The sequence below is a fragment of the Castor canadensis genome, chromosome 5 (assembly GCF_047511655.1).
Source record: "Castor canadensis chromosome 5, mCasCan1.hap1v2, whole genome shotgun sequence".
Lineage (NCBI taxonomy): Eukaryota > Metazoa > Chordata > Mammalia > Rodentia > Castoridae > Castor > Castor canadensis.
The window spans coordinates 166737530-166760527 of NC_133390.1; the positions used below are offsets into that span (position 1 = coordinate 166737530).

A 22998-nucleotide genomic window follows, 5' to 3' on the forward strand; every position below is an offset into this window, starting at 1 on the left:
TCCACCAGTTAGTGGCTATGTGACCTTTGGCAAGGTCACTTAGCCTCTTTTGCCTTAGTTTCTTTGTCTGTAAAATAGGCTAATAGGACTTTCCTGAAGGCCAAATGGGTTCATGGCTGTAAAGCCCTTAGAACAGTACCTGGGCACACAGAAATGCACCTGTCTTGTTAAATAATTCATAGCTTGTTCCTTCCTGTGCTTAGAAGCCCTTCAGGCAAAGAAATTGTAAATAACAGTTTCGAAGACAGCTGCTATTCCTTGTTAAAAGGAATAGATCTGTCTACCCTACCTGTCATCCTGGGAGGTCTTTCCCTGTTAGGCTGGAAGGCCCCAGCGCGTTTGTAATGGTGGAATCTTAGGCAGGTGACTGGCCGGCTGTGCGCTCCCAGAGGACGCGGCCCTGGTCCCCTGGATTCTCGCACCCTTCCTGGAGCCCCGGGGAGGCCCGCGGCTTTCCCGGTGTGGGGAGGGAAGGAGCCGGGATCCCCCTCGCCCCTCCCCCTCGCCCAGTGAGTAATGACATTGGCGGGGAGGGGGAGGGAAGGAGAGGGGCCGGCTCGGCGAGGCCATGTGATGCTGGGCGAGCAAGCCGCGGAGCCGCCGTCTTCCTCCTCGGATCGCGGGCTGTCATGGCGACCCCCAACAACCTGACCCCCACCAACTGCAGCTGGTGGCCCATCTCGGCGCTGGAGAGCGATGCGGCCAAGCCTGCCGAGGCCCCGGACGCGCCCGAGGCGGCCAGCCCCGCCCATTGGCCCAAGGAGAGCCTGGTTCTGTACCACTGGACCCAGTCCTTCAGCTCGCAGAAGGTAGGGCCGCGCGGGGGTCTAGGGGAGGGGAGCCAGGGCTGGGGTCCGGGCCCCGAGAGACTGGAGGGAGCGAGAGGGTGTCGCCAAGGTTCCAGGCCGATGTCCTCGGAGGTCACTGACCGGCCCTACCTGGGCCCCAGAGCACAGTCCCCAATGCCAGGAACAGCCATGCTGCCTCTTTCCTTTCCAAGAGACCCGTGCATTGGGGGGCTGAGAAGAGACAAAGGCAAGGGACAGCAGGCACTGCCGGCAAGCGGCCTGCTGGGGCTGCTGCGGTGGCAGGAGAAGCCTCCCTGGGGTTCAGCCTCCCTCCCTCTGCTGTCCAGCACACTGCAGGCCCCAGGGCAGAGCTCCGGCTCCCTCTGTCCTGGCCTGGATCTTCCTTTCCCTGGAGCTTGGGACCTCTGTCCCAGTCGTCACCCGCCTCCCCCTCATCTCCAGCCCCTCAGAGCTGTGTTTTGCTTTTAAAGGCACAAACCGACCTGTCCCCTTCCACCCCTCTCAGACCCAGGGCAGCTGAGGCAGGCAGTTGGGAGTCCAGCCTGGTGCGGTCATTGGGGTTCCAGCTTCCTCGGAGTGAGACTCGGGACTGCGCCCTTAAGACCCAAACACCTCTAATGACCGCAATCTCCCAAACTGGGCAGCTGTCCTTTCTCTGGTGGGTTCAGCACCATGGCCAGAGCCCAGAGACCCGTCCTTGCTGAGTTCCTGGCTCTTCCTCTCCTTTTGTTTCCCTCACTCGTTTTCCACATGGAAAAAATAGATTCCGTGAAAGGAAAGGGTTTAGAACTGAAAGACTTGAGTTTGAGTTTCGGTCCAGGCTCAGTTTCATCACCTGGAAAATGGGCTGGTGAAAATAAGAATGAAAACAGTCACCTTGAACTCCAGCCCATCTTTAGGGTCCCAGGTTTAACTTAGTGTCCCTGACTGGCTCTGTTACAATCACTAGATGATCCTGGCTGAGACACAGCCTGCAGCCTACTGGATTCTGCCCCAGAGGTCCTGGTTCAGTCAGTCTGAAGGGCCCACACACTGCATTTCCGACAGGCCACCAGGTGATGCTGAAGAGGCTGGATCATGGTTCACCTTTGAGCCACCCCATCTGTGGGGTCCCCACAGATGGACCCCAGTGGGAGAGCCATCTTCTCCTCATGCACTGTGGAGCTTTGCACAAATCCTTTCGCCTCTCCAAAGCCTCAGTGTTCTAATCTGTAAAACGGGCTAACACGGTCACTTCTTCAAGGGCTGTTGGGAGGGTAAAATGAGATGATGCACAGAAAGTGCTGATGGTAAGGACTGGCAAAGGATCACAGCTCTGCTAATAATGGTGTTGTGATGTTGTGAAACTGCTGGGTAATGGGGTTGGGGGTGTAACTCAGTGCCAGAGCTCCTGCTTAGTATGCACAGGCCCTGGGCTCATTCCTACTGCTAAAAAAAAGTGCTAGGGAAAGGAAGGCCAAAGATAACCAAGGTCATCCTAGGACTCGTCCATAAGTCCTTCATGTACTTGCTGAGCACCTACTGAATGCCAGGCACTGTGCCGGGTGCAGGGGGGTGGAGGTGAATCAGACTGAACTCTGGGCTCCAGAACCTCTGTCGGGAATCAGGCCACTGTGTCTGGGACTGGACAGGGAAGGGGAAGGCATCTCCCTCCCCACCCTCTGAGGGAGCCTCCTGCTTTGCTCCTATTCCACCTGAGCTCAGGGCATAGGTGACATTGGAGTCAGGGATGGGAACAGTAACCCTACTTTTGTCTAAGTGTCTACCGAACTAGCCTGGACATCCTCCTGCCTCACTTGCCAGTGCCTCCCCCTGTTCATGGCCCCAGGATTCCAGAGGCCATGCAGTCTGGCAAAAGAGCATGGGTCAACAGTCATGTGGTCCTGGGTCCCAGTCTCTTTTTGGCTGCTTACGGGTTGAGTGACCTTGGACAAGTCACTTCATCTCTCTGTGAGTCAACATCCTCACCTGGAAAAGCGGACTCCCTGCCTCCCCTGCAGAATTTCTAGGATTTTTTGTGCATGCTAAGTACCTGGCAGAAAGCTTAGTAGACACATTTCCTTCCTTCCTTCCTTCCTTCCTTCTGGCCATGAAGGGCCTTGCTCCCCATGGGGGGTCATCTGAGAAACCCAGCCTTAATGGCACAGGAGCTGTTAATAGCAGAAGCAGCCCACCCTCAGGAGCAATAGCAGCAACCCTGGACATCTGGGGACTGCTCCCCACCCACAGGGCAAGCAGGGTAGTGCAGGAATCCAGACCCTAGACCCCGGAGCCAGACATCCTGGGTAGCCTCCACCACTGAGAAGCTAGGCAATCCGCACATGCTACCTAACTCCTTGTGCCTCGGTTGACCAATCTGTACACTGTGAGTGATAATAGAGCTTCCTCCACAGGGTCACTGCAAGGAGGCTGCACAGAGGCCCTTGCAATCACCGAGAATAGCTTGTGGTGTATAGGAAGTGCTCCATGAGTTCTGGCTGTATATGGCATAAGCCAGACTCAAGGTCCAACCGAAACCCTGACATTCCCAGTGTGGCCGTGTGCAAACCTCTCTAGGTTGCATTCTGCTCAGCTGTTTGCAGAGGTGCCAGCAAAGGTGCCTCCCTTTGAGGGTTGTGAGGACTGAATGATGTCATAGGTGGTCAGTGGTCACACATTGAGCACCTGCCTTATGCAATTCTCAGACACCGTCATGGGGGATGGTTCAGGGCCACGGATGGGGTTTAGAGGACACTCTAAATGCCAAATGTAAATGTGAGTGAGCTCCTGAGGCCCTCCTGGCCCACTGTCATTTGCCTCTGGGGGCAGGAGCAAGATTGAGAGGGACAAAAATGCAAGCATTCAGAGAACCAAGATTCCAGTGTTGGCAGTTCCACAGTCCTCATCCTTTCATCCTCAGTTTCCCAGAGGGGAGATAAAATCTGCCTCACTTCCTCCCTCTCCAGGCAGCAAGAAGGGCCCTGCCTCTGTGTCTCCGGATTTTTCTGTATACACACCTCACACCTACCAGCTTTTTTAAAAACTAAGATTGCTACTTGCTAGCTGTGTGTCTTTGAACGAGTTATTCATTGTATCTATATGAGTTTCCTCTTTTGTAAACTGAGGACACTAGTAGGTACTAGGTATTCGTAGGGATTAGTGAGTTAATATAAATGAAGCTTTGAGCACAGTGCCTGGCACAGTGGAAGAGCCATGTGAGAGTTACCTACTGCTCTTACTGTTTCTACTAGAGCAAGATTCTGAGGGCCACCCTGGCTCCCTTACTCCATCCTCTTGGGTTCTGCCATTGTCATGGCTGGGTTTACTGGGAGCCAAGCCTTTGGTCCCCAGGAGTAAGAAACCCCAGGTGTGGATCCAGGGTCCAGTCCTGACACCCAGGCCCAGCAGGAGGGAGCAAGAGGTAGAGGATGACCTCTACTTCCTACCCTGGTCTTGCCTTTCAAACTCCTGGGCTCTGGCCCCAAGTCTGTCCACACTGTATTTTTATACCCTTCTGCTCAGATACCCACAGTGGCTCCCCAGTTCCTCCAGGAGAGACCCAGAGTCTTCACAATAGCCCTGGGAGTCCTGGCTGGGATCAGAACAAAGTCAGGGATAGCCTGTGAACCCTTCTCAGCATGATGTTTTTAATTGAATAAAATAAAATACATGATTATTAGATTGAAAAAGAAACTAGTCATATTGAAGTACAGCTATTGAAATATTTATAAAACAAGCATGATTGTAATGACGTGTGTTTCTGTGTTAACCTGTTATCTACCACAATGAGTGGCAGGTCTGATCACACCCAAGTACAAGTCACAATGCGTGCGCCATGCTTCACGGTACCTGCACCAACTGTGAATCCAAGCCCACACCACTGCACTTCGCCATCCACATTCCTAGTGAGCCAATGTCAGCTTTCATTGCTGAAAATAGACACATCATTTCCCATCTTAGTTCAGGGACCCTGGATCTGCTCATGGAGCCCTGGGTCTGGGAGTCTCCATTAAGACCCCTGCACTTGATCCTTTCTGCATTCCTCTCCTGTCCCCATCTACCCTGCTCCAGCCACCCTGACTTCTGAGGGCCACCTTAGTTAGCACTGTTCCTTCTCCTAGACTTCCAGGCCCCTGTGTGGACCGCTTCCTCACCCTGATCCAGCTTTTGCTCCAATGTCAGAGGCCCACCTGATGGACCACCATCTCCCTGATGCCCATGTCTCTGACCCTGTCCTACTGTTTTACCTGTATCTATCTGCCCCCACCAGAATATCAGTTCTCCAGGGCAGGGATCTGTTTCATAGTAGGCATTCAGTGAATACATACTGAAAAGCCATGTATTTGTAAGGTGTTAAATAAAGGTGTTTGATTCTATAAGCCTAAAACTACTCTAAAAAATAAAGTCTATTAATTTTTTTAAAAAAGATATTTGAGATCAAGAAGGCCCAGAGACTCTGAGTGCTTTTTACAAAGTCACACAGCAACTAAATGGCATCATATAAAAAGGTCCTGGTGAGGAAGAAGGCATCCCATTGTGACCCATCAAATGAAGCACCAGTGGGCACTTTGGCACCACAGAGAAGACAGTGGACCCAGGATTGACAGAGTGGTGGCCACCTAAGTCTGGTGGAGCGTCCAGGAGACAGAGATGGCAGATGGCCTTGGTGGCTGTGTGCCCTTCCCTTGGGCTTGGCTTCCTCTCTGGGCTCCCCTCCCCCACAGGATGGCACATGGCTCTGGCCTGCAGCTCAGCTAAAGGTGAAAATCTCCTTGACCAAGTGCCAGGGTGGCCTAGAGGCAGCTCCCCATAGGTTATGGTGTTTCTAAAGATAGGCCCCTCCCCAGGCAGCAGCCACACCTGACACCCTCACGGGAGCCCCAGGGCTGAGCCCAGAGAGTGACCCTTCAGGGAGGTGCCCTGCTGGGAGGGAAGGCCAAGGGCAGGGAGCTGGTTTGGTTTCTGTTTCCATCTGTTTGGAGGTCTCAGCTTGACCAGGAGGTTCAATGGCCTGGTGGAGCCTTAATGTGAGGCCAGAGGACATTGGGACAAGTGAGAAGGGAATGAGTTTTTTGCTCCCACCCAGTCTGGTCTTAATGCTCTGGGGCTGCTCCAGGGCACAAGCCACCCATAAGCTCAAATGTCACATCCACACAGGCACTCACTCACGCAAGGACACACACCCATGTGCACACACACTTCCACCATATCACTCATCCAATGCTTGAGTACACATGCACCTCCACACTCATGCACACACAGACACACACGCACGCTTGCCTACACGCCCCTCACACACCCAGACCCAAACAGAGGCCGCCCCCAGGCTGCTCACTCCATGCAGCGGTTCCTGCTGTCTCTAGCAGAACCAGCAACCCCTCCCACTGCCCACGGAGCAGTGGAGCCGCCAGGCCTCCTGCGGGGGCTGAGTGTAGTGTCTGCTCACAGTAAGGCTGCAGGGCGCTCCAAAGATGGAGTCCAACGCCCGCATTTGACTGACAAGAAAAAGAAGGCTCAGAGGAGCAGTGATAGTTCTAAGGTCACACAGCATTGCTCTGGCAGAACCAGGAAATTCAGTGTGTCTCTGCCTCCAGTCCAGGGTCTCTGTCTGTACCAGGAGCCCCTTCTGTGGAACTGGCTTTTGGCTAATGTAGCAAATGAATCTGTGAGTGAGTCTTGGAGGTCAGAGTAAATTTGCCTCTCCCTCCTAACAGTCCATCAAACAGAAGGGGCTGTTTTAAATCAGCTGCTAAACTGCTGTATGACTTTGGGTAAGTTGTTTGCCTTCTTTGGACTTTAGTTTTCCCATCAAAGACAATAAGGAAACACTTCCTGCTCTTCCCTTCTGAAGGGGGCCTATTGTGAGCAGGCAATCAGATGGGAAGGTGCCAGTGCTGGTGACTCACAGCTATAATCCTAGCTACTCAGGGGGCAGAGATCAGGAGGATCATGGTTTAAAGCCAGCCCAGGCAAATAGTTCATGAGACCCCCATCTTGAAAAAACCCATCACAAAAAAAGGGTTGGTGGAGTGGCTCAAGGTGTAGGTCCTGAGTTCAAATCCCAGTACTGCAAAAAAAATGGGGAAGGTGTCTACAGGCAACACCAGCTGTTTAGTGACTCTTGCAGCACTGTAACAAAACAACTTAAAGGGAGGAATTGCTTATGGCTCATGGTTTCAGAGGGTTCAGCTCATGGTCACTGGGTTCCTTGTTTCTAGGCCTGTAGGGAGGCAGGACATCATGGCGGTGGGAGCAGGTGGGAGGATGTTCATGGCAGACAGGAGAGAGAGAGAGAGAGAGAACTAGGCCTAATCTGCTAAGGTGCTGTCCCCTGGGATCAACTTCCTCCAGTCAGGCCCCATCTCCTAAAGTTTCTAGACCCTTCCAAAATAGCACCACCAGCTGGGACCCAAGCGTTCCCCAATGAGCCTGTGGGGATATTTCATATTTGAATCATAACATCATCTCACTTTTTCCCTCAAGTAATTCGAGAAGTTTACCTTTTGATTACATTGATTAGAATTTCTGTGAATTTCCTGGCCAGATCAGCCCTGCAGGCTGGACTGAGTGGTCCATCATGATAACGATAATTATGAATTTCATGCCATCTACGTGCCAGACAGGGATGGTACTATTAATACTCTCATTTTGCAAATGAAGAAACTGAGGCTCAGAAAGCTTCAGGAATTGGCCCCCAGTCCCACAGCAGGAATCCTCTCCAGGGTGTCCAGCTAAAACTCAGCCCCTGACCACCAGCCAGCACTGCCCTTGTCCCAGGACAGGACTCTGTTTTGCCCATCACCAAGCACCTGCCCCAGGAGACGAATCCCCTGCCCCCCACATGCCCAAGAATGGGCTGAAAGCAACAGTGTCCCCTCCTGTGTGTGACCTCTGACCTCCCTCCCCACACATCCCGCCCCACCCGGGCAGAGTGTCCCCTGTGTCCGCCCGCCTTCCCCCGCTCTGACCCTGGCACCTGCAGGTGCGGCTGGTAATCGCGGAGAAGGGGCTGGTGTGTGAGGAGCGGGATGTGAGCCTGCCACAGAGCGAGCACAAGGAGCCCTGGTTCATGCGACTCAACCTGGGTGAGGAGGTACCCGTCATCATCCACCGTGACAACATCATCAGTGACTATGACCAGATCATCGACTATGTGGAGCGCACGTTCACAGGAGGTACAGCAGTGACTCCTGCCTGGGCAGGGTCACAGGCTCCAGGGTCCCCATAAGCTCAGACAGGGTCCCTGAACCTCGGCAAGCCTGGGGAAAGCTGCTGGACTATGGGTGAGGCCCATTGTCCCCCCCAAAGGAACTACAGGATACAGGCAGAGCTCAGATGCCCCCAGGAAGTACAGAGCCATGGGCATGGCCACAGACCCATAGCCCCCAACCTTCTCTACTGGCACTGCAGGGAGAGGGTGTGGCCCCGATCCTCTAGAGGAGTCATGGGACTAGTTCCCTCCCCCAGGACCTCTGGAGACACAGGACCAGTCACAGATCCTCAGGTTCCCACAGACAAGGTCTGTGTCCCCTGGAGCCCTGTAAGCATGGTCGGGGCCAGATTCCCAGGAACCTCACAGACATGATCCCCTAGCATCCCAAATATATTATTATTATATTCTATATTCTATAGAATATAATATTCTATAATATTCTATATTTCCCTCCCTGCAGGTTCAGGAGCTCGCTGTCTATGGCAGAGGCTCAGGGAGCTGTGGAGAGGGGCCCAGGGCTCAGGCTTGTAAAGAATATGAATTACTTGCCAATGACTAAAAACCAAGGAGACTTAAGTTTTAAGCATCCAGGTTTCCACCCTCTCTGGAAATCAGGAAACACTGGGCCCAGATCCCACCTGGCCACCATCTGATGCTGAGTAGCTACCCTTTTGAGGGACAGCTTGGAGGAGACCAGTGAGGAGAGGTAGCCACGGGGTCACTAGGATCTCTTGTCAGTCAGTGGCCCAGTTCCGGGAAGGGGTGGGCCAGGGACCTTTGGGTGTGGCATTTGGCGTTCTGGGGTGCTAGGGGCAGGTGGCTGAGACAGGGCCAATCACCGACCACAGTCCAGCCCTTGTTGGTGTCCTGCAGAGCACGTGGTGGCCCTGATGCCTGAGGCAGGCAGCCCGCAACATGCACGGGTGCTGCAGTACCGGGAGCTGCTGGACGCATTGCCCATGGACGCCTACACGCACGGCTGCATCCTGCACCCTGAGCTCACCACTGACTCCATGATCCCCAAGTACGCCACGGCCGAGATCCGCAGTGAGTGCCGGCTGCACTGTTCACCGCCCTCTCCCTCCTGGGCCTCTATTCCTGAGTCTCTTTCCTCCCTTCCCTCTCTCCCTGTTGCCTTGTTTCTCTCTCTCTCTCTCTCTCTCTGGCCTTCCATCTCTCATCGTCTCTGTAGTCTCTCTCTCTCATTCCCTCTCTGTGCTCTGCCCTTCTCTTGCCACCCATTCAGAGGCTACAGGGTCATCTGTCCTCCAGAGTTTTTTCTTGTCCCTGGGAAACTGGAAGACCTCCCCACAGGAGTGCCAGCTGTAGACTCCTGGGGTTAGGGTCCAGAAAGGCATCCTGAAGCCAGTGGCCAAAGGCACTAAGTGACCTCATGGTTGGGGTTACCAAAGAAGGCTGTCCAGTGGGGGCCCCTATATGTCCCCAGCCTGGTTCATCCTTTCCTGTCGAGCACTCAGTGGATGGAAGTTGGATTAAGTTAGATGATCCATCAATAGCTGCTCACCAGGATTTTGGTGTGGACTCTAGGGAACCTCGGGATCCTTTAGGTGGAAGAGACATGAGCACCTTATGGATCATAGGTGCTCAGTAAATGGCCACTTCTTTTCTCTCTTCGTCCACTGTCCCACTGATGTGCAAAGGCAGGGAGGCGGGGGAGTTAAGATCTCAGCCCTGTCCCTTAGACTCAGGATTTACCTATACAGTCCTGCCGGCCTTCAGTCAGCAGTACTTATGAGGCCCTGGGCAGGGTCTAGGGACTGACAGAGATGAACAGAGCTTCTGCTCTCCCAGGGTCACAGTTTCATGGAGCAAAGACAAGGATCAGGTTATTACAGTGCAAGACTAAGTAAGTTTGGACAGCCTCTCAGAAGGGTACAGTATATCAAACATCAAAAAGCCCACACCCTGGATATTATCCTGAGGTTCCACTTGGACATGGCACCAAGAAGTGTGTACAATGATATTCACTGCAGCAGAGTTGGTCATGGCAAGAAATATTGCTGGAAATAACCTAGCTGTCCATGGTTTGGGGACTGGGTAAATTAGTTATGGCATACTATGTAATGGAATACTGTGTAGATATTTTAAAATACTAGGCATATAATGCTAAGATATAATAATGAGTCAGAAAAAGAGAAGGGGAAAAACATGTAGCGCTGTCACTGACATACTAAAGAGGATTAAAAGATGTGCACGGACCCTTAGTGCAAGAGATGTTTCTGGAAAGATGCACAAGAAGTTGCCAGTAGCAATAGCCTTTGGGAGCAGAACCAAGAGTCTGCAGATAGAGAAGGAGGAGGTTTCCTTTTACTGTATATTCTTTACCATTGAGTTTTTTGTTTGTTTGGTTGGTTGGTTGGGGTTTTTTTTGGCAGTACTGGGGTTTGAACTCAGGGCCGCACACTTTCTAGGCAGGCACTCTACCATTTGAGTCACTCCTCTAGCCCTGTTTTGTGTTGGGTATTTTTGAGATAGGGTCTCTCGAACTATTTGCCTGGGCTGGCTTTGAACCACAGTCCTCCTGAACTCTGCCTCCCAAGTAACTAAGATTACAGGCATTAGCCACCAGTGCCCAGCCACCATTTTTTGAAATTTTAACAAGAACACACATAAAATTAATTAGTTAAAAGTTTTTATTGAGTTCCAGCTGTGTAATCATGGCAGCATGGAGTTGTGGGTCTGTGGGAGATGCCCATCCTGGCCTCTTGAGTCATGGCATTATCCAGGGATGGGTAGCTACGGCAGTCGGGAAGGAGAGAGGATGGTGTCAGGTCCTGGGAAGACTCATGCCATGTGAGGGGAGCTAAAGGACATGTGGTGTGGTGGAGCACAGCCCGAGAGGGTGGCAGGGGTTTTATGTGAGTCTGGGGACTGGGTCCAAAGAAAGAGGAATTTTATCCAGAGAGCAGTGGAGAAATAGTGGTGGGTGGCGACATGGACAGGTCTCACAAAGATGAGTCCCCCAGAGAAGAGCAAATGGAGCAGCCCAGAGGCCCTGGCTGTTACCTAAGTGAGCAGTGATGGTGGCCTGGCCTAGGGGCAGACACAGTCTCTGCTTGTGTGGACCTGGAAGTTTCCTTCATCCTGTCCTAACCAGGAAGGCAGTGAGGTCCAGAGCTGACCCAGCCTGCTCCCTCTTTGAGGCAAGCAGAGAGAATCTCAGGCCTCCAGTTCAGATGGGACGGGGGAGATCTCACAGGGTACAGAGGGGCAGAAGCCAGCCTGAAATGACACCCCAGTCATCCAAGGTCTTCCCTAGGCCTGGCCTACTCTCCTAAACTCTGAAGAGAGCCTCGTGGGCAGCCCAGGTGATGCGCAAGAGATAAGATGCTGTACTTGACCTTCACATTCATAAAACATCAAGGAGACTTAATATAGTCCCAGAGCTGGAAGGGCTGGGAGTGTTTACCAGGGACCATGTCAGGCAGGGCTGGGCGGTGGATAGGGAGACCTCAGAAGGTGTGAGATGCTAAACAACCTTGGTCACTCATTCTTTTGCTCATTCCATTCCTTCCTTCATCACCCACTGAGATCCTGTTCTGAGCTTTAAGAAAACAAAGATAAGTCTGAGTCACAGTTCTGTAGCACTCAGATTCTCTCAGGACAAATGTACATCCACAGATAATGCCATTCACATCAAAATCTCCATGAACAGCAAGCAGTACAGGTTGTGCACTGTGTAAGTGCAAGGGGACACTTGTCACATAGACTACAGGTGAATGGCCCTGTGCCATGGCAGCTCTGATTAGTGTCTGCACTGCCTGGCAGAAGTTTGTAGAGTGTACTCTGGGGACAAAGGCACTGAGGCTTAGACCCTGAGATTCATGGAAGACTTCATGGGGGAAGTGATCTTCATGACCTGGAAGGAGGTTTTCTTTTCTTTTTTATTATTATTTTTTATTTTATCATTTTTACCTTTACTCACCTGTGTATACATTGTTTGGGCCACCTCCCCCCACCTTCTCTCCCGGCCTCCCGTTCCCCAACTACCCCCGAAGAAGGTTTTCATGAATCAAGGGTATGATTGTTCAAGGAGGGAGAGGTAATATGAGTAGGGGTTTGGAGTAGTCACATTTAGGGAGTGGGAGGTATTTGGACCAACTGGGAGGTACCGCCCAGGGACAGGGACACAGGAGATCCCACTGGAACATGGAGCAGGTGAGAGGGAAGGAGATGGATCCCCCAGGCTCTTTGAAGCCAAGTAGAAAGCTGGGATACTATCTTAAGGCAGTAAGGGCCAGGGATGAGCTTCAAACAGGGAGTGGTGGGGTTGGGGACATGGTTGAGGAAGTCTCTCCGGGAAAGGTGGGGACATCCAAATCAGAGATGACTGGGGTCTACAGTAAGCAGCAGCCAAAGGCTGGGTGGGGAAGGTTAAGTGTGAGAAAGTAGGAGGAACTCATAGGACAGGGGAAGGATTGAGGTGGGGTGGGGTTGAGGACTCCCAGGCAGCTGGCTTGGGACTGTGGGGAAGGGGTGCTGCAGGGAAGGAGTGAGCAGGTGAGGCTCAGGTTTGGGATTCTATTCATTACTGGTCCTCATACTCCAGGCAGGCGGGCCTCTTACTTGTCTGTTCCTCATTGCATACTGGCCATGCCATGTTACGAAACACCTTTGTGTGTCTGTCTCCCCCACTGGCCTTTGCCTGGGGCACGGTGGTGTCTCATCCATGCCTGTGTCACAGCCTGTAGTGCCTGCTAAGTGCCAGCTGTTGCTCTTGCTACTTCTTGGGTCAATGTTTGGATGGACTGACTCCCAGTTGTGTTGGGAAAGGAACAGGGGAGGCTCCAGATATCAGGGACCTTTCTTACTCTCTTCCCAGGACATTTAGCCAACGCCACCACGGACCTCATGAAACTGGACCACGAAGAGGAGCCCCAGCTGTCTGAGCCCTACCTTTCCAAACAGAAGAAGCTCATGGTGAGTGGTTCCTCCCCCACCCTCCTTTCCGAGGAACAATTGGGGAAACTGGTTCTAAGAGGATCAGATGATGGTTTGACCTAGGAAGCCCACTGGCTTCTCTTCCAACCCTGCTTCCTCTGCCATTTACTGGCTGTTTGATTAGGTGTAAGCTACCACTGCCACCTTGGGATATTAGGCTCCTCGTGTCTTAAGTTGTGGCCCAAAAAAGCAGAGCATTCAGGTCCTTGCATAGGGAGGTATTGAGGTAGTGCTCTGAGGAGAACTCGGTAAGGATGAGGGAGGGAAGGAAAGAGAGAAGAGGAAGCAGCCAAGCCTTCCCTGATCCCATAGGAAGCTCTCAAGTGTGGCCAAAGGCCAGCCCTTCATTTCCCTGTATCAGTTGACCATTGGCTACAGACTACCTGACAGATAGAGGGGGTCACTTGCCACATATTTCTGGGCAAGGCATCTCCTCACTGGATAAAACAATTCTCTGGAGAAAGGACACCTGTGAGTTTCTAGCAACCAGCCCTCCCAGCAGTGGGGCATGTGAGCAAGCCAGCTCATGACAGGCTTGTGGGCAGGCCTGGGTAAGGATGCTTTGTGACAGTGGGGCGGGCCGTACACGTGAAGGGAGGCTGGGTGTGCAGAAGGAGTTTAGGCAAAGCTCCTTCCATTCTTGGAGAGTCTGACTCAGTAAGAACAACTCAGCCTCTGGCTCTTGGCCATTCTTCTACCTGTAGGCCAAGATCCTGGAACATGACGATGTGAGCTACCTGAAGAAGATCCTTGGGGAGCTGGCCATGGTGCTGGACCAGATTGAGGCTGAACTGGAAAAGAGGAAGCTCGAAAATGAGGGTGGGTGCCTGCCCGGGGTGGGTGGGGCTGCAGCCCATCTGCCTGCCCTACCCACTACCAGCTTCTTTTCTTGCCAGAGGTCTCAGAGGACCTCTCATGGTTCTCATTAGAGAGTCAGACCTAGGCTTAAGTCCCCCCTTGGCCACTTATTATCTGAGTGGCCTTAGATGAGGCACTCACTTCTCTGGACCTTGGTTTTCCATTAGTAGAGTGGGGATAATATTAGGACCTACCTCAGAGCTGTGAGACGTTGCATAAAATGGTGCTCACAGAGTGCTTAGGTCAGGGATCAGCACATGCATGTGTTTAGTACAGGTTGGTGAGGGGATGGTGGTGATGGTGACTGTCACCCACCACACCATCTCACCTTACCCTGTGCAAGAATGTATTAGGGCTCCTTCATGCTGAAGCCAGACATCCAATTTCAGCCAGACTCTCTGACCTTGACTCTTCCTGCAGTTTCATTCCCACCCCTGCACCTTTCTTCTCCAGCCCCTCCAGCCTGGACTCCTCCTCCCCACACCGCTCTGCTCCATTTACCTATGACACCATCCTTGTCACAGCTTTTGTTTCAGTCTCACTCTGTATCTTTCCATCTTGCTGTGTGTTCAAAGCCCTGTCAGTTTCATCGCCCCAGCAGTGCAAACATTTGGTGTGCATGCAACATGCCCTGCAACGTTCACAGCTCCTTGCACACGTGTCCAAGTGCACGAAGGCTGCAGGGCCGTGTCAGAAGGCTTGTAGCTGGACACATTTGAGTCAGAGTTTCAGCTTTGCTATGCGGACTGTGTGACCTGGGCCAAGTTGCTTTCCCTGTCAGAGCCTCCGTTTCCTCCTTGTTAAAACTTGATGGTGATAATACAGCTTAAAATCTTCACCTCATCTTGTTGGACTCTTGTGAAAATAAAAGCACCCACTGAGCACGGTGCCTGGCAGATACCGGTCTAATACGCGTGACAGCTAAAGGCAGGTGCCTTCTCCACATGAGAAAACCGAGGCTTGGAGAGATAAGTGATGTGCTCAAGGTCACACAGCTCATTGTTAGGGAATGAACATGTTCCCTCTCGATGGGTCCAGTGTTCTTTCCAGCATGAGAGATGCACAGTGACCCAAAGTCCTGACCAGAGGGACTTCGTCATCCACCCTGAAGCCAGCTGCCTTAATCCTTCCTGAAAAAAGCATGGTGTGACTGAGGGAGCTGATGCTAACACACACCTCAGGGAGGGACTAGTGCAGCTCTATCAGTGAGGGTGCCCACGGGAGCCATTACAGACAAGGAGGCAGCTGATCAGGCAACTGCCTTGCAGTCATCGGCTCCCAGGGCTTCATGCTTGCATGAGCCACACCTCCAGCCCCTTGCGAGGCATCTTAACTGTGACATTACAACCCCTCCCAACCCGGACAGAATTGTAACAGAATCTAACTCATAGAGGGTGTAAGAAGTCATGAAGACTGCAAGCACTGGCCACATTTCAGTGTGTGACCCTGGGCAAAATGTTCTAGGAATAGCAGTTTTTAAAAGTCATTATCCCACCATTCTTTTTTCATTCATTTATTCAAATATTTATTGAAAACTTGTCATGTGCTAGGTGCTAGAGATAAAATTGTCAGCAAAGCCAGACATTGTTCTTGCTTTCATGGAGTTTACGGTCTTGGGGAAGAAAAAGACATCAGTCAAATAATTCCATGAGTAAACACAGAATTACAGGGATAAGTGTGAAGGTCAAGAGGAAAGTGTGAAGGTCAAGGGCTGAGTGTGTAGCTCAGCAGTAGAGTGCTTGCTTGGTATTCGTGAAGCCTGGGGATCCATCCCCAACACTGCACACACATACTAAAAAGTAAAATGACAAGCAAATTGTGTGAAGCTCGGGGGAGGTGATGTGCAAAGTGAGGTCTGGAGGATGAAGAGCCTGGAGAACCTCCTAGATGGAGGGGATGCCAAGGAGGTGGATAGATGGGGACTCCCAAGCTACTGTAGTGCATTGTGGGAAGAATGGTACGAGTGGGGTTAGAGAGAGTTAGAGAGGCCCAGGTGAAATGGCAGGTCAGAGCCTATATCTATGTTAGATTTCATAGGAAGTGATGGGAAATCCTTGTAGGGTTTTGAGAAAGGGATTGTAGCAGTTAGCTTTGCCGTATAACAAGCCATTCCAAATCTGAGCAACTTGAAAGAAGAACCTTTGATTTATTCATGATTTGTGACATGGCATTGTGGGCTGGGCTCAGCTAGAAGGCTTGTTTCTGCCTCACATGGCATGGCTGGCTTCACTCCTGCAGTTGTAACCAGTTAGCAGCCTGCAGCCTCACTGGCATGTCCACAGTTGGCTGGTGTCAGAAGGGTCAGTGGAGGTAATGGGGTCACCTGTGGTTCCTTGTCCAGCAGGCAAGGCCAGGCTTGCTCACAAGTTGGAATCCGCAGGGTCACCAGGGACATCTTGAGAGTCCTCTAGCCTCTGCTTAGGTCACAGTTACTGAAATCCCATAGGCTACAGCAAGTCACAGACAAAGCCCAGATGAAACCAGTGGGGTATATATATCAGATCAGCCTCCTGGGCACAGAGTAGTGTGGAGAAGGGGAGAAGGATCTCGAAAGGCAAATTGAAGACACATAGTTTCTGACTGGTGCTGGGGACCACAGAGGGACTGGCCAAGGGAATAGAGGACAGGGTCCTCCAGCATCAGCATCTGCGAGGGATGAAATGTGCCTGGAGCTTTGTGGCTTCCTGGAAGGGACTAGAGGCTTGTGTATCTGCAGGCTGCTATTTTCTGAATGAATCATGAGGTGAGAAGGCCTGGGAAAGGGTTTAAGAGGCGAGAAAAGATCAAGAGACCTGCTGTTATCCCACAGGGAGCAGGGAAGCAGCCTGCTTGAGAGCTGCAGTAGTGGGACCAGCATTGCTGAGTGGCCCTGAATTCAAAGCTTATCTGGGCAGTTCCAGGGTGAGACTTCCTCCAGCAGGCACAGCTGGCAGACTCAGAGACACCCTTGACTGGGTCTGCCTAGGCCTGGGGCTTTGAAAAGGATGCATAGCCAGGCACTTACTAGCTGTAATCCTAGCTACTTGGGAGGCTGAGATTGGGAGGATCATGGTTAAAGGCAAGCTGGGGCAAATAGTTCGTGAGACCCCCATCTCCAAAATATCCAAAGCAAAATGGACTGAAAGGTAGAGCTCTTGCTTTGCAAGCATGAAGCTCTGAGTTCAAACCCCAGTCCCACCTGAAAAACAGATGCACGATGGAGGCAAGGAAAGGGGGACATAGCAGGGATCAGCCCCCTGGAGATGTACCAGACAGCTGTGCAGGCCTAAAAACACAAATACTGGCAGGGCATAACATGACCAACACACACATGCTTATGAAAACATCTGCAGATAAGCAGCCAGATGCATGTGGTTATACACCGCACTGACATGGGTGGTAAGCCCACACTACATGGACACTGGTTCCCACACGTGAGGATGTCCACGTGCTATAAAGAATGAGCTGCACAGATTTGTGCAGGCAGATATGTGGGTAAACATACAGACCATGCCGGAGGCAGATGCACAGAGAGACCCACACACAGATCCACACAGAGTGAGCACGTATTGGAATGGACTGAGCATATGAGAAAATGCATGCAATGCCCACGTTCATTTGCATGTGGAAAAGACCAGCATAGTGGTACCATTAAAGCATAGGAACCAGATGACCTGGGGGGTTGAACTCTAGACTCTGATCTTCCATTTACCAGCTGTGTACCTTTGGCCAAGTTACTTAACTTGTCTATGCCTCAATTTCCTCATTGGCAAGGCTGTTATGAGGATTAAAGAAACACCACCCCACTTCCTGGGGTGCCTCCTCCCCACAGCCTGCCTCTTCGGACCTCGCCTGTCAGTTTCTCTTTGTTGCCTGGTATCTAAGCCATGGAGGATATCAGGGCTCAGACCAGGACCAATTCTGAATGTAGTCTGTCTACACTCAGCCCTTTGCTGATATCATACAGTTTGTGGCTGGGGAAGTCCCGCCCTTGATCCTACCTCCTTTCTCTGTCCCTCACCCCCCATAATGCTTTCTTCCCCAGTATCTAGCAGGAATTCCTGATCCATCATCAGAAGCCCACCCTGGCCTGCACATCCAACTCCCCTACCCTTCTCTGGCCTCATCATACTCACTTTGCCAAGCCTCAGATCTGGGTAAACCCAATTGCCCCCTATGCAGAGGCTGGGCTTGTGGTCCTAAACTTACCCTACACATAGCTGGAGAAACACAGCAATGAGGGCAGGACTCATCTGAACTCTCCTTAGGTGACCTGAACACTGTCTTAGCCTCCCTCTGTCCTGCACTCCAGGTGGCTCCTTTGTACCATCTCTTTTGTCCTTTATCCTCCATGGCTTCCCCTCTAAGGAATCCTCGCTTGCAACTGATTCTTCTCTTTCTACGCCACTGAGGAGGTAGAAGTATGAGAAGGGGTTCTTCACAGCACAGGTCCCCATGACAACCCACCCCCCAGCAGGAGAGTCCACAGCACTCGGCATCTTATCCACTCTAAGATTCATCTGTGTTGGGCTGAGGCATGACTCAACTGGTAGAATGCCTGCTTAGCAAGCATAAGGTCCTGAGCTCAAATCCCAGTGCCGCAACAACAAAAATAAGATGCATCTTTATTAAATCCTGTTTAAACAGCTCTGAAACTGGAATGTTTCTTCCAATCAACAGTTCAATTATTCTCTTACTTTTGGGTGAGTGTCTTAAAACTGATGGCAACTTAGATTTGATGACATATGGTAGCATGCATTCCTTTGTCACCAAGAGTGAACTGTCCTTGACCGAACTAAGACTCATCCCTTCCCTAGAGCACTGGATCCCACTCACACATATCTGCCAAAGGACCCCATGCCAGTGATTCTATCCCCTCTTCCTGTAGTGTCATTTCTGCGTGTGTGCTGGGTCACTCTACCAACATACTCTTTCATTCCTCCAGATGTATAAAACACTCTTGACCTGTCTACACTGCTGGCCTGTCCTTCCTGTTACAGCAGAACTGCTGTCTCCAATTCCTCTCCTCCCTTCTCTCTTGAGCTCCTTCCAGACAGGCTTTCACCATTAGCCTTCTCCTCCAACTGCTCTGGTCAAGGTCACCAGTCTCTCACTGAAATCCCCAGTGCTCAGCCTCCTCTCATTTGACCTCTACACAGCATCGGAACATAGCCAAGCATTTTCTTCTCCTTCAACACTTAACTTGACTACAAAGACACTTCACGCCCAACTTGTCTCCCATCACAGGCTATGCCTTCTCATCTCCTTGCTTTTTTTGTACTGGGAATTGAACCCAGAGCCTCGTGCATGCTAGACAAATGCTCATCCACTGAGCTATATCCCCAACCTGCTGGTTTCTCCTTTTTTCCTAGTACCTAAATCTTGGAGGCCCCAGGTCTCGTTTTTTGATCTGTGCACACTTGCTCCCTTGCTGGAGTTGCCACATCCCTCCTGGTGACCCTCGCCTGAACTAGGGACTCCTGTCTCTATCTGCTGACTCAGATCTCCCCCTGGAGTCCATCAGGCATCTTGAAGTTTACTTATCCAAGAACAAACTGCTTTAATTGCACTATGCCCCTCCTGCTGTAACCGTGAGCACCCCGAGAAGATGTCCTGGCTTGTCATGTCTTCATGCCCAGCACATATCATCAGAAAAACATATACTGAGTGATGAATAAGTGAACAAGACATGTAGCAAGAGGAGGGCTCAGGATCTGATGATGGAGAGCTTTTTGCTTGTGGATTCCTGAGCTGAAAGGGAGGACCTGTCCTGCGGGGCAGAGGAAAGCTCCCAAGGACTCAGGCCTTACAGGAAGTGAAGGCAGGGAGCATTCCAGACATGGGCTGCAGCAGGAGCAGAAGCCCAGAAGCTAAACTGGGCGTGGCTTGCTTGGGGGCAGTGGTGGGAACACGGTAAGTCATGAGAAGTCCAGTTCAAGACGTAGACTGGAAAGTCAGGAATGATGGTGTAAGCCTGTAACCACAGCACACAGAAGGCTATAAAGATTAAGAGGTTGAGGGTTTGAGGTCAGCCTGGGCTGTGGAGTGAGACCTTGTTTCCAGAGAGGGAGAGAGAGAGAGAGAGAGAGAGAGAGAGAGAGAAAGAGATTGAGATTGGAGCTACACTAACTTTTTTTTTTTTTCGGTACTGGGGTTTGAATTCAGGGCTTCACCTTGAGGCATTCCACCAGCCCTATTTTTGTGAAGGGTTTTTTCGAGAGAGGGTCTCATAAACTATTTGCCTGGGCTGGCTTCAAACGGCGATCCTCCTGATCTCTGCCTCCTGAATAGCTAGGATTATAGGTGTGAGCCACCTGCACCAGGCATATGCTAACTCTTGAAAGAGCTTTAAGCCAGGCAAAGGAATCTGGACTTCACTACAACAATATTTCACCAGTCATACCAGAAGGTTCTGGGGGTGGAGGTGGCAAACAGGTAATCTAGGAGACCAAAAGAGCTCCAGAATTCCAAATCTAAACAACTGGAGAAACACACTGCATCACTTGTTCCCCAAATGTACAGGCTCATCGTAGTGGACACGTGCCCATGCTGGTGAGTAATATAAAAGCACATAGTGAGCTGGTCTCTTCTCAGTTCTTTTGACTGTAGCAAAGGGAGTGTTGCTGTCATTGTTGGCAATAATGGCGCCGATGGATTTCAGTTCTTACTGCACCCTTAAGCTTCCGTTTCCCAGGGTCACGGTCCTGCCTGCCAGGGTCACGGTCCTGCCTCAAGTCTAGCTTGAATCCTCCTTCTGACCCAACCTCCAATCAGCATGAACCATAAGATCCTAACCAATCAGATCATGCTGAGTCTCACTGAGGGGTATTTAAGCCCCTACCTCTCTCTCCCTCTCTCTCTCTCTCTCTCTCTCTCTCTCTCTCTCTCTCGGCTCTCTGCTCTCTCCCTCTCCCACCCGGCAATAAAGAATCTCTTGGCCAGATCACTCCTCTCCACGTGGTCACTTTTGGGGCCTATATTTCCTTACAGTCATGCTAGTCCTTAATCTGGTACAACATGTGTCAATCTCTGCCCCTTTTTAAAAAATGAAACAGAACTGCTCTTCGCTCAGAGTTCTGAGGGCAGACTCATCCGGCCTGAGCTTACTAGCTCTTGTTCTATTTCTGATGTGCTTACTTTTGTCATTGCAGCTCATGGGAAATGATACTGTTTATTTGTCAAGTCATTCACTATAGGCTTATTGAGCACCTACTGTGTACCAAGCACTGTTCTAGGCATAGCAGCAAACAAGACAGACCCAAATCCCAGCCCTCATGGAGTTTCCATTGTAGTAAAGGATGGCAAGCAAGAAACAAAATGAGGATGGAAGTTATGTGGTGCAACAATGGCGATAAGTTCTCTGGAGGAAAACAGCAGGGGCAGGGATAGTGAAGGCCGGAGTTGGGGGTTTCCATTTAGAATTGGTGGTCCATTGGTGGTTCATGAAGTAGTGTAAGGAGATGGCATTTGAGCAAAGACCTGAAGAGGTAAAGGAATGAGTCCCAAGACTATGTGGGAGAACACTGCTCTAGGCGGAGAGAACAAGTACAAAGGTCCTGGGGTGGGAATGTGCCTGGCATAAGGACCTGCAAAGAGGCCAGTGTGACTGGAGAAGAGTAAGGGAGCAGAAGTAGCATCTGAGATCTGGAAGATACTTGAGGCCAAATCACACAGTTAAGGCTTCGTAGTGCTTGAGGGGTTCCAGCTTCAACTCTGACCATGCCAGGGTATCGTTAGAGGGTTGTGAGCAGAGAGAAGTGACGTGCTCTGACTTAGGTTTTAACAGGATCTTTCTGGCTGTTGCATTGAGAAGAGACTCCAGGGGGCAGGGGCTGCAGCAGAAGAGGCTTTCAAGGGACAGTGTGATGATGTGGGTAGGACATAACAATTGCTTGGACTAGCAAAGTGGAGGTGACACCAGACTCTGACATATTTTGAAGATAAAGCTGATGGGAATTGCTAACAGATAGTGGAGGAGGAAAGAAAGAATGCATGGTAGCACCGAGGCTTTTGGCCTGAGCGACTGGAAGGCAAAGGTGCCACTACTACAGTAGGGATGGGTAGGGTGGGCTTGAGAGCAGCAATCTGGAATTCTGTGAGGACATGTCCAGTGTGAAGTGCAGCGTGAACACCCAAGTGGAGCTGTCAAAGAGGTAATCGTATGTGTGGGTCTAGAGTTCAAAGGTACGTGTTTGCACTTTAAAAGTCAATTGACCTAAAGAAAGTAAGAAAAGAGGTAGCACATAAAAGATGGCAGAAGTCATAAAGTCATACCAGTGACTCACACTTGTAGTCCCTGCTACTTGGAAAGCTGAGATTGGGAGGCCTGTAGTTCTAGCTCAGCCCTGTGAAATCCCATCTCAGTGGGCAAAAAAAGCTGGACATGTTGGCGTGCTCCTGTCGCCCCCGTGATGGAAGGAAGCAAAAGCAAGATGCTATTTCCAGAATAACCAGAGCAAAAAGGGCTGGAGGCATGGCTCAAGTGTAGAGCATCTGCCTAGCAAGCAAGGAGCCAGGGAGAATGAGAGAGAAGTGAGTGCATACGTCTGTTTCCCCCTTCAGGGCAGAAATGTGAGCTGTGGCTCTGTGGCTGTGCCTTCACCCTCGCGGATGTCCTCCTGGGAGCCACCCTGCACCGCCTCAAGTTCCTGGGACTCTCCAAGAAATACTGGGAAGATGGCAGCAGGCCCAACCTTCAGTCATTCTTTGAGAGGGTCCAGAGACGCTTTGCCTTCCGAAAAGTCCTTGGTGACATCCACACCACCCTGCTGTCAGCTGTCATCCCCAACGCATTCCGGCTGGTCAAGAGGAAACCCCCATCATTCTTTGGGGCGTCCTTCCTCATGGGCTCCCTGGGTGGGATGGGCTACTTTGCCTACTGGTACCTCAAGAAAAAATACATCTAGAGCCAGGCCTGGAGCTTGGTGTCTGACTGTTGGTGTCTCTGTGCTGTGTGCTTCCCAATGACTTCTCAGTAACTCACTGTCCTATTAACACTGGACAGCACTTCCCTGCCCCTTGTTCTGAGTAATTCTATTGTCCGTGTGACAACATTCCATAGTTTAGAAGTAGACGTTGCCAATGCTGTGACTTGAGGTCACAGCTCTACTAAAGGAGAGAAAGAAAGAGTGGGAGAGAGAAAGAGTGGGAAAACAGAAACAAAACACGAATGCCTTTTCTTCTGATTCAAGGTCTCGA

At 51.2% G+C, this 22998-nt stretch overlaps 1 protein-coding gene across 1 annotated transcript; it reads left to right on the forward strand.

The window, feature by feature from the left end:
- Positions 1-447: 447 nt before the first annotated feature.
- Gdap1l1 (ganglioside induced differentiation associated protein 1 like 1) lies at positions 448-22733 on the forward strand. The gene is made up of 6 exons (XM_020173133.2): positions 448-809; positions 7771-7963; positions 8875-9048; positions 12845-12942; positions 13668-13782; positions 22363-22733. Exons 1-6 carry the CDS (start codon positions 630-632, stop codon positions 22704-22706), a joined length of 1104 nt encoding a protein of 367 aa, XP_020028722.2. The 5' UTR covers positions 448-629; the 3' UTR covers positions 22707-22733.
- The last annotated feature ends 265 nt before the right edge of the window (positions 22734-22998 follow it).